Source organism: Magnolia sinica, chromosome 14 (genome assembly GCF_029962835.1).
Source record: "Magnolia sinica isolate HGM2019 chromosome 14, MsV1, whole genome shotgun sequence".
Taxonomy (NCBI): domain Eukaryota; kingdom Viridiplantae; phylum Streptophyta; class Magnoliopsida; order Magnoliales; family Magnoliaceae; genus Magnolia; species Magnolia sinica.
In genome coordinates this window covers 19,391,747-19,403,935 of record NC_080586.1, presented here as the reverse complement: position 1 = coordinate 19,403,935, position 12,189 = coordinate 19,391,747, and the positions used below count along the sequence as shown (strand labels likewise).

Genomic DNA, 12,189 nt, shown 5'->3' with positions numbered 1-12,189 from the left:
CTAACCATCCAATCAAATAACATATAAAATAGTCGGTGGATATCATTCATGAAAAGTGGACCTAATCAACAACCTAGGAGATCTATTTGCTGTTCCCAGAAAGGGTTTCATATAGTTCCAAAGAATCAGTTTGGTAAGAAAATCCTAGCCATCCAATCCATGGCTTGGAAAAGGATCTCTATAGAGAAGCAGTCCAACTAATGGATGGATCAGATCATTCAGTCAGTCCAATTTTATATTATATATTATTAAATAAATTTAAAACCTATTAGACGGTCTGGATCTATCATTTAGACATTACAAATGTCCCTATGCAGCTAGGTGCAACGTAAACTGTACTATCCTGAGAGCACCAGATAATTTCTCTTTATTGTTATTATTATTATATATTATTACTCTTTCTGCGTGTGTTTGGAGAGAACGACTTTCTCTTGTTTTATTTTCTTTTCTCTTTTTGTTTTTCGTTTTTCTCACCTTCCCTCTCTTTTTTCCCCTCCCTCGAATTCCAAGTTTCCAACCCCGTAAATATACAGGTAATCTTTTCTCTCTGTCTCTGTCCATCTATCTATCTCTCTCTATTGTTTTATGGTATTTTCATCCTAAAGTATCTAATCAAGGTCATTCCTTACATTAATCATGAATACCCATTTCTCCCAGACTTGTCTTTTCACGTTCGTTTCAACGTCTGAAGCTCTTCCATGGAGGTCACTCACCATCTCTCTCTTCCTCTGTTTTTTGCATGTCTTCTTTCTCTCTTTAATGGGTTATTATCACTTCTATTTATTTTATATAGTTAGTGGACGATTTAACGTACTTTGGTTAGTGTTATTATATTGTTGGTTGTGCGTGTAATAGAACAGATGGATATTTTTACAGTACATGGGAATTCTTGTAAATCCAAGCTAGCGTCAATGAGTCATCTCTTGTTTTATGGGATTGTGGGGGAATTTCTCTCTAGTGGTCGATACGTGTATTGGGTTTCTTTAGTTTTGTAATTCTATTTTTTTCCCTGAATTTATGGTGTGGTTGCATTTCATGGTTTTATGGGCACATACCATGGTGCCATAGCGTATTTATTATTATTAAATAATAATAATAATAATAATTTATTTATTTATTTAATATTGTTATAGTGAAGGGATTTTGTTGTAGATTTGTGATTCTCAAGCTTTGTGTTTATGGATTGGTGTCAATGGTGGTCTGTTTCTTACTAATTTGCTTTGTTGGTTTTGTTGCTTCTATCATAGGAATGTATCTCTACTATCGCAGGTCAGCATTTTCTGTCTGATAAACTGTATTTGTGGGCACACCTTTGGTAATCCAGATCGTTGGTGTGATGGGTCCCATTGTGGATGGGTGATACCCCCAAAGTTTCAATGGTTGGATGATCATATGTTACTAATAATCTGATGGGACCTGGTTAAATGTGGACTGCTGGTTGTAATTATTCATTCTTAATGTATGGATATGGTTGCCTGATGGGTGAGAGATTAGGGCATAGCCCATCTCTTGATGGAGCCCACTGGATGGATGGATTAAGTAACTGAAAGGGGGGACCACCTTTACCATTACTGGGTTGAACAAAAAAGGTCATTGTTCTGTTAGATTTTGGATTGTGCATCGTATAATAACACTTGTAACCGGAGTGTTTACTTTGAGAAGTATTCACGTGGAGAAATGAATTGGGGTTTTTCTTATTGAAATGCTTTTTAAGTGTATCGATGCTTTTGTAGTGATTTTATTTTGATGGTAGATGGCATGAATTTCCTTTGTCCCTATTTATGTGAAAGCAAGCCGAAGTGCTTAGCAAAATAAGCTTAATGAAGCTACTTTAATGGGTTTTTTCGTTATACCAAATGAATTTCTTTTTGTTTTTTAGTTGTTTGAATATATTATAGTAAGTATTTTTTAGTGCGAATATATTATGACATGTCATCATCGTCATCATCTTATCCCAATTAATTGGGTGCAACAACATGAATCTTGTTTTGCCTTTCCACTCTATCAAGGGCCATAAGTTAGATGATTGGTCATCGAGTCTTTTCTTACAACCTCCACCCACCTCCTTTTGGACCTTTCCTTTGCCCTTTTAGAGACTCCAACTTGTACCAACTCACTCCGAACTAGCGCAGTTCTTGGTCTTTTTTGCACATGACCAAACCAAGTCTTTCCCTCATTTATTATCTATTGGTGATATTCCTAAATCTCCTCAAATGCATTCATTTCTACTCTATCCTTCCTCGTCTTGCTACTCATCCATCTCAACATCCTCATTTCAACTACACTCATCCTATGAACATGTTGTCCCTCAACTACCCAACATTATGTCCCACAAAACATTGCTGATCTTACAACTATCTTATAAAATCTCCCTTTCATTTTGAGTGGTACACGGCAATCACATAAAACTCCGGTGGCACTTCTCGATATCTTCCACCTAGCTTGGATTTTGTGAGCAACATCCTTCTCCACCTTGCAACTGTCTTGAATTATTGACCCAAGCCAAGATATCGAAAGTTGTCATTTTTGGAAACTTCTTGCTCAAGAATCTTTACTAATTCCTCGTTTCCACTACTAAAAAAATAAAATAAAAATTGCACATATTATAACATGTCACAATAGAAAAAAAGAAAAGAAAATTGGAATGACATCAAATGCTATTTCATTTGAGATTTCAAAAGTCAAGCTCTATGGAAATTGAAAAGAGACACATAACTTTGATCTAATTTTCAGTCTCATTTACAGTTTTTATTTATTTTACTTGTTTCATTTGTATTACTGTGTTCTTTTCTGTTTCTACAATAGAAAATGTTAGTGCAAATTTAAGTGTGCTTCGATAATTTGAGTTGAGGTGGGATATAAGTAGCTGGGCACCTCTACATGGTTGTTCAACTCTGGGATTTGCTCCTTGTACATGCGCATCTCACTTCTATTGCAAGTTCCCAGAATCTGTGCGGTACCTAGCGGGGCATCCTTACGTGAGCACTCCCAAAGCGAGAATGAGAAGCAAATGCATGAAATTTCTCATTTTGCAATGTCTAGTGATTGTTCAGATGTGCGAAATGAAAAGTTAGAATCATAGTTTTTCGCAAGGGGAAGCTGGCTTCCTGCAAACTTCGACAAATGCCAACTCTCTCTCTACTTATTGTGTTATGTGGAGATAACAACTCGCATCGATGAGCGAAGCACTTATGGAGAGTCAATGCAGCTCTTCTAGGGCCATAGTAGGCATATATGCTTTGTTTTTTTTGGACCGTTTCATTCTTGCTATTTTGATGGCAACATGTATTTGATAGTCAACACTTGCATTTGTTTCTCTTGTAGGACCATCTTGATTTTAGTACTTAATCTTGGTATGCATAAGTTTCGATGTAAACATGAATTTTTACTATGTAGTCATGGAGGCAGAATACTAGGAATATTTCAATGACGACACCAATTGATAATATTCTTCAATTGCTTATCAGATGGATTCAGTCGAGGTAGATTACAATGAGGAATCCATGGAAGATATATCTGCAGAACGGTTGCTTTCTATGGCTTCTTGTGTAAGTAGTATCTATGGAGATCCACAAGTACTTCCTCGAGTTGGAGATCAATACCAGGTTGAAATTCCATATCTAACAGAACAATGGGACAGTCAGAAGCCAACTAATACCAAAGGTTCGGATGATTTTGACTACATTCCAATCACATTACCCGTCCCAGTTATGTGGGTCCAGGATGTGGTCGATCATGTCAAGTACGAAGGGCTGGATTTTCATGGTTACCCAGTTGTATCTGCGCAATACAATCTCGCAAAAGAAAGCCGGATGAATTCTAAAGGCAATGCAGCAAGCCAATATGCAGCTGACAGTGCAAACCATCATACAAATGTTCCTGATGGTTCAATGCGTAAATTCGAATTTTGGGATGGTGAATCAGATAACGGGAAGGGATTTGGCAGGCCAGCATGCCATGACCTGTTTGGTGATCGGATGGATGTGGATGTTCCTCTGCGGCAATGTAAGAAATCTAATGTCGAGAAGAAGCATGAAAGCAAAGATTACCATCCGGTGCCTGGTTCGTTGGGCGGTTCTTGGAGTGATATTGAACATGAGAGTTTTATTGTTGGTCTCTACATTTTTGGGAAGAACCTTGTTCAGGTGAAAAGATTCGTTGAGAGTAAAGGGATGGGGGATATACAATCCTTTTACTATGGGCAATTTTATAGGTCTAATGGGCACCGCAGATGGTCAGAGTGCCGGAAGATGAGAACCAGGCGGTCTATACATGGGCAACGCATTTTTACAGGATGGAGGCAGCAAGAACTATTATCACGTTTGCTACCCCGTGTTTCAGACGATTGCGGGAATGCTTTAGTGGAGGTATTTTTTGATAAACCAGCAATTGTACTTTTTCCTAGTTTCTAAACATTTGATACAAAGATTTCAGCTTTTTCTGCCCTGGTGATGGTTGTGACGTTTGTGCCAGACATGAAAAGGAATTCTTGGTCCTGCTCATCACTGAAGGTGTAGTTTTCTGACGCTTCCGATTTCTTGCATGTGGGGCCCATGATTTGGTGATCCAAACTGTTGATCCGATGAGTCCCACCATGGATGGGGGATGTCCGAGAAACCCCCCAGATTCAAAGATCCCAACCCTTCCATATTTGGCTCTCTCCATTGAATATGGACCATTGATGTACTCTTTATCTTAGCTGTCTGTGTAGGTCACTAATTGAAGGGTTGTGATTGTCGAATTCTTGGAGGTTAACAGGGCATCCCCTATATGAGGAAGGGCCCATCGGAGCTGTGGTTTGGATCACCAAAATATGGGCTTCACATGCATGGGAGTCTGTGTCTGCAACTCTACCTTTGTCAGTAAGTAGGACCTCGTAATTTCTCAGACATAAAAGATTGAACTGGGTCAATGTTCATGCAATTTATATAATTTCTTTAGGCTGCATTTGGATGTTTAACTGGATTGAATCACAATTCAATTCATTAAAGCGCGAATGACTAATCCACTCCATTCATGGTGAGGGACGAGCCCCCAAATTGCAATTACTATTGTTTCATATCCAACTTGATATGCAACTGCACTTAGTGGTTTGGTAGCGTTTGTTAATTGAAACAGTGCCACCCGCACTGTTCAATTCCTCTATAATGAATTGAATGAGCTACCACTCAGTTCAATTGAGCATCCAAATGCACCCTTAAGGTTGGAAGTCTATGTGGTCAACTTTTGATTCCTGCAGGTCGTCGGCTCAAAAAATGCTTTCTTGAATGATGCTAATATTTTCATATGTATTTGGTTCCAAATTTTTTGTTTAGATGTTCACGGTTATAATATCTGATGAAATTCATACAGCGGTGATACTTGTTCGTAGAAATTTATGATTCTACTCGTCCACAATGTTCAACAGCATTGACAAAAGACTTTTGTCAAACAACCACGTGCTCTAAAAGCTCGAACCATTAGAGGATGGTGTATCAATGTATATCAAGGGACTTTAACACTCCCCTACACGTGCGGGTTGGAACATACTGGGCAAGGGTGGAGGGACACTCAAACCATAAACAGGTTGGGCTTGCCCCCCGTAGGAGAATATATTAACTGAGGCATATTTGCTGCTCCTGTGATTCGAACACTTGACCTTCTGCTCTAATACCATGTCAAACAACCACTTGCTCTAAAAGCCTGAGCCATTAGAGGATGGTGTATCAACATATATCAAGTGACTTTAACAACAACATTTTTTATTACTGTTGATTTAAAAAAAAAAAATCACTCTTCTTATCTCATTGAGGTCATGTGGATAAGGATACAATGAAATGCTTAGATGAGTAAATTGAGGACTAGAATTAATAATCAAACCATCAGATATTCTATTGTCTATCTACATAGCCCTTGTAGATTGAGAAGTTTTGACCTTAATATATCAGGAAAAAAATGTATTAAGTGATGGAAAACACAATAATTTGGGTACTAATTGTGCTAGCTCCACACGCTCCTTTACACACAGCACAAGTGCTGACCTGGTAAGTGTGCAGACAATTGGACATCTACATGGTGCACAAGTTGGCTTCATCTGTGAAGATGATATATGAACAACTGAGGTCAGTCCACTAGTCAGGTGGGCCTGATGTGTAAGTTGAATGTGGACCATTGGTGAGTTTTTCTACGCAGTCCATTCTTTTCATATACTGACCCACCTGATCAGTCGACCAGCCTGCCTGATTTTTCTTTATGGCCATCTTCACGATAGGGGCCACCATATGCACATCTCAGATGTCCAATAGACTTGCCAAGCTGGCAGGTCTGCTGCATATAAAGGGGTGTGTGGAGAGGATGCATATGAGGCCAGCAAACTTCCATCTGATATACTAGATATATGCTCCCCATTTTCGTCGCACACCACCTGCCTATGCAACCTTTGGCAGGGGCCTATCGCATTGGGCCACTTGAGTGTCTTGACAACTTTGGCCCCTGTATACTGTGTTGATAGTTGGCATTATGTTTTTGCTTGTTGTTGATTTGGTACTTCACAAGGATTTCCTTTCTTGGAAATAAAATTAGCCGAATTCGTTTTCTACGAGAACTCAAAAGTGATCCTCTGTATTGATAGTGTCACCAATTCCTTCCTCCTTAAATAATACCATAATCCAAAGTCGTGCTATTTTTTATTTTTTCCTTTGAAAGGTACACAGCTTTACTATCGTATTACCATAAGTAGAAAGAGAATGGTTGCTGCTATCAATTGGGAATTTGGGATGGGTTGTTATTCCCTTTCAAAATTAGCTATATTGTACTGGAAGTTCACTCCTTTATTTCCATAAAAAAAAAGTGCTCTCTTTTACCTAAAAACATCATTCACAAATAGGCTGGAGAAATTGAACCTTGTCATTTAGTTAACACTGTTCAACACTAATTATTCCCATATTGACATTTTCAACACTGCTCGAATGTTAGGAATATTTCAGATGCTGATTCTTTCTTTTCCAGAAATGGCCCCTAGGTAAGAGTGGTGTAGAAAATATCTCCCCTTGACATCCCTCTTTTCAAATTCTTAGTCTTGAGGATTCTCTCTTGGTTGCATCAACCTTCCACCCATGTGCTGCTCCCGCTGTGTACCGGTTCGGACTCGTGCTCTTGCTCCTGCTTTGTAGCTGTTTATACCTTTTCTTTTGGAACAATTCAACTTTTCAAAACATATGATTCCCCGCTTTTGCACCCGTGTCGGTTGCCATTTCCTCTCATGCTTCGTGCAACCATACTTTATATTGGTTGAGTCTCTAGTTACCTAGAGTGGCCTTAATGGCTTTGATATGTGTATCTCTTGCTCATTTGTTGATCTTTTTATAGACGTCATTCATTGATTTTCTTTCATGTTTTAACCAAAATACTGATGAATTTTACACATGCATGTTTTAGAAATTTGATTTTGATGCGTGAGTTTATGCTTCTACACTCCAGTTCTCTTTCTATTACAAATTTGATAATTCCAAATTGGAATCATGGGGCACTGGTGCTAACATGACACACATTTATGACATCCAGGACCTTAACGTAGCAGGCCCACCAGTGCAGATGCCCTGGTAAAGAAAAGGCTGTTCACTCATCCAGTGGGCCAGATGTGGACATCATATGTGGACCATCGGTCATTTATCTAACTGTCCACATGCAGGCCCCTAGTTTCAGTATTATTAGGCCAACATTTTTATGGCTAAACTAACTTTTTTTTTTTCTGAATACGTATGAATTGTAATCCATTTGCAGGTTACCAGGATATTTGGTGACGGGAAGATTTCTCTAGAAGAATATGTCTCATCTTTGAAGGGTATGGTTGGCTTGACGGTTCTTGTGGAAGCCATAGGAATTGGTAAAGGGAGGAAGCATGACCTCACCGGCGTCGTCATGGAGCCTATGAAGACAAACCAAGTCATTTCTATCCGTTCCGAGATACCCATTGGCAAAGCGTGCTCCACCCTCACATCTGGAGACATCATTAGATTTCTTACTGGAGACTTCAGGCTGAGCAAGGCACGGTCGAATGATCTCTTTTGGGAAGCCGTTTGGCCACGTTTGCTTGCAAGAGGGTGGCATTCTGAGCAGCCCAAGAATCATGGTTGTGTTGGTACCAAGCATCCTTTGGTATTTCTCATCCCGGGCATCAAGAAATTCTCAAGAAGGAAACTTGTTAAAGGTGACCATTATTTCGATTCTATTAGTGATGTCTTGAATAAAGTAGCATCAGATCCAAAGCTTCTTGAGCTGGAAGTTGAGGCAATTAATAACGGAAATGGAGCCAAGGACGAATATGGATGGGACCCGAATGCCAAATTAGACAAAATGGGTCCGTCTGATCATCAGCGCCATTGCTATCTTCGCCCAAGGACTCCGAATTGCAATTCAGAGGTCGCAAAGTTTACCATCGTCGACACCAGTTTGCTTCATGGAGCAGAACCATATCAGGTAAAAGAACTTAGAAGCTTACCTGTGGATAACACGAGAAACTTACCTGTGTACAGAACCCGTGTTCCCATCACTACAAGCTCTTCGAGCGAATCTGACAGTGACAATAGCTCCGAGGAACAGGTCAATGAGCAGGAATCAGCTGATATGCTGTTGAACGATAAGGAGTCCTACCCGACAACGCATGATGGCAATAAATCGGGGAACAGCTTGAACTGTATGCCAAATAAGGGAGTGCATGCTGATGTATTGGATCATGTAGCTGCTCTTCAGGAGAAAGGGATGTCAATCAATGAGCCAGATTCAGCTGATTTGCCCATCAGTGATCACAAGGATCAGTTCCCTAATGCATGGAATGGTGGCCACTGCAGGGTGAGAGTAAAGCGTCCATATGGGGCCAGAATGAGATCTGACCGACGGAACTCTTTTAGGGGCCGTCTTAAACTGCCAAGGTTAGATATTTATAATCATGCAGAAAGAAGTCAGGGTTCCTCTGCAGGCCCTCAGTTGAAAGAGTCGCCTCACTGTGGACCTTACTCACTTGTAGCAAGTGATATCATGGTTGCAGCAGTCAGTCAAGGTAAAGTCTGTCCAGATGAGAGCAGCGAACTTTTGCTTGGTGAGGGCCTTTTTGGTGCCAATGATATATGTGCAGCAGTGTCATCTCTTGAAAACCAGCCACCCCGGACTCTGATTGACCTGAACCTACCACATGTCCCACCTGATTTTGAGACCATGGAACCTTTCATCGCAGAGGTGACAGAGAGCCAGAATGGTTCAAATATGAACGGGTCTCTTTTTGCTTTGGAAATGAGCCAGCAGCCTGATCATTCCCTTGCATTGGGAACCTCTAATGGCGTTGATGGTGCAGATCCACCGATTGCCAATGCTCGGCGGCAGAGCACCAGAAACCGGCCGTTGACGACCAGAGTGTTGGAAGCTTTTGAATGTGGGTTCTTTAACACGAGGCGGAGGGGAAGGGGCATGAAGGCCTTGTCACTTGGGACTTCAATGCCAAGGTCTTCACGGCGACGGGCACGTGATGGTGTTGGAGTTTCGGGGCATGTTGCCACAAATTCTGGTATTGTTGCCACTGACTATTCCAAAGTGGAGGGTGTGGATGAGGAATATAGTAGCAACACAAACATGGATACTGAATCTCAAATCTGGTCTGAAAGGGAAGGAGCTCAAGACCTTAGGATCCCTATAACTGCCTATCATCCTGAGATTTCGATAGGAAAATATGAGGATGTTGTTAGGGATATGCCTCCTTCTGACTAGAGGATTGGAGCTCCGGCAATTCGTTTTTTTTTTTTTAACAGATGCTATGAAAAACATTAGAATCAGATCATATGCTTTTCCACCAGTTAGAACGCGCTAACTTGCTCTCATGAATCATGACCTCTATGAGTAGTGTCAAGACGGTTTCCTTTCTGGTTGTGTTCTTTACGGCTGGTGGAGGTTCCAGAGAATTTGGATCATCTCAAGATTCTGCCGGGGTTTGGTTTTTATTGTTTAATCAAGCGCGGTGCTGGGGAGAGAGTGGTCCTCGTGGTGCATGACTGAGGATGACACTTCTGTACGAGAGTCAGGCTGCATATCAGGGTGGCTCCGCCGTGAATGTTCTGTGACCCAAAAATCACGTTGGCCCACTCATCAGGCTGGCCAAACTTGTAAGATACAAATGGATAGGTAAATATAAACTGACCAACATCCTGCATTCAATATGCACATGTGTCCCACTTGGAGTGGGGATTGACCTGAATTTTGGACCAAGGCGTGTTCATGGTGGGGCCTGCCTGATGAACGGCTGGGATTCATGTACATGCGCAATGATTACCATCTTCTATCGCATTGCACGGATGCCTTGTGCATTTCTCTCATGCCAAATGAAGCATCCACAAGGTTGTGAAATTGGGAATCGGAGGTTAAGGGAGATCGAGATCCGAGTTGTATTTTTGGGACAGGAAATTTTGATGGTTCTGAGTTTGCATATCCAATGGTTTGGCAGATTCTACAATTTTTCTCTCCTTTCAGTCAAAACTCTCAATGGCCATTTGTGTTGGTCCAGTCGATGATTTTGACTGGAAAAAATAATAGAGCAACAATCATCTCTTATACAAGTGGGTTTCCATATTTATCCTATCCTCCAGTGTTGTATTGGGTATAGTTTCTCATGTTACTCCTATGATGAATAAAAGCTTCTGTTACTTCCAATTGCTTTATTTTGAGTCTATTCTGTCCACTAGCCATTCAAAAGGCATACATACATACAGGATGGGAATTTAATGCTAATCATTTTACTCATTTGTTTAACAGGGAAATTTAACTTGCATGCAGTGCACCAAGCTCCTGATCTGGTGTGCTGAAACATCCTTGATACATATTGTTCATGGGGTGGGTACCACTGTGGGTGGATCACTATCTCCAAATTGCATGGATTGGATAATCCTTGCGTCTGATTGGCAGACCTTGTCCCGTTCAATGCTGACCATTGCCATTATTCGACACTCTCTCTCTCTCTCTCTCTCTCTCTCTCTCTCTCTCTCTTCTATAGGTAAACTTGAAGCTTGCACCTCTGACTTTGAAGCCTGAACAAGATTAGCAAGGACTTGCGAAAATTTAGATGCTACTAATCTGTGTTTCATTGTTAAAAGGTCCAGGTACTGTACTTATTTGACCCCATCCTAGTGTAATTTTTATTTAGTTTTTGAATCAAAACTGTTGACATTTATTTTTATTGATTTAAATGAGAGGAATAATCACCTACAATCTGTTGCAGGTGAACTTTAACATGCCAACATATCAAGTTTGTATGATATTCAAGCTGTTCATAAGATGGGCGATCAGCTGGTGCAAAAACATGCTTGTCCACTCATCGGGCAGGCTACACATATGTTGAATGATATCATTGGCATATCTGATTTTTTTGTACAAAGGTTATCCACTTGATGAGTGGCCCGGCTTGATTTGTGCCAGGCGATCGTTATGGTGGCCCACCTTATTCACGGACCAAGTGCCCTACACATGACATGTTGGCACGTGAGCTAGGTTTCATATGAAGCTTACATGCAAATGGGTCCTAGCCAATTGTTCATCCTTAAATAATTTGATTTCAATTTTTAGTATCTCGTTACTATAAAATATTTGTTTGGCTGGGCCAATCCAACATGGACACGATACGCCTTCCCATGTCATTCATATGTGACATGGGTATTGCATTGAACGATCCAGTTATCATAGCGGCTTGATGTGGGCCCAACTGGGATTGGTACCTATGTTGTTCATTTGGAGCGAGGGATTTATCTGTTTCAAAAAACTGAACTGTTTCTTTTTGGCAATGACGTGTAGAACACTAAGCATAAATATTGCAACTTGAGGCTTCCTATTTTGTTATTCTTTTGCATTCTCAATGGATGTGCTGTGAGATGAGTCTGAAGATCTCTTTGGGTCCTATATTTGAGTGTTCAAAAGCTTTTTGGAAGTTAGAAGCCATGCATGTGGTGATCCATTGTGTCGCAATTTTGCTTCTATCGAGACTTGTAGCTGGCCTACAATTTTGATTTATCGAATATCGTTTATCATTCATGCTTCTTGATTATCAGTTTGGGACGGTTTCTTCGCCTTCCTCAATGTCTCGTGTGTCGTGATGGTCTTCTTCTGTGCTTGGCACAGGGGAGGTCAGGGAGGTTTCCCCAGTAAGTGGAGATTGGCCTTGCTGGCTGGTCATTG

The 12,189-nt window shown here is 40.7% G+C and overlaps 1 protein-coding gene across 2 annotated transcripts; it reads left to right on the top strand.

Moving 5' to 3' along the window:
- The first annotated feature begins 398 nt into the window (after nt 1–398).
- On the top strand, nt 399–10,674 carry LOC131226260 (uncharacterized). Of its 2 annotated transcripts, XM_058222047.1 has the most exons (4): nt 407–533; nt 658–704; nt 3,468–4,367; nt 7,762–10,674. In XM_058222047.1, the coding sequence occupies exons 2-4, from the start codon at nt 699–701 to the stop codon at nt 9,736–9,738; spliced, it is 2,883 nt and encodes a 960-aa protein (XP_058078030.1). In that variant the 5' UTR covers nt 407–533; nt 658–698; the 3' UTR covers nt 9,739–10,674. The 2 variants fall into 2 exon arrangements, with proteins under 2 accessions (XP_058078031.1, XP_058078030.1); XM_058222048.1 differs by lacking the exon at nt 658–704 and having other exon boundaries at nt 399–533.
- The last annotated feature ends 1,515 nt before the right edge of the window (nt 10,675–12,189 follow it).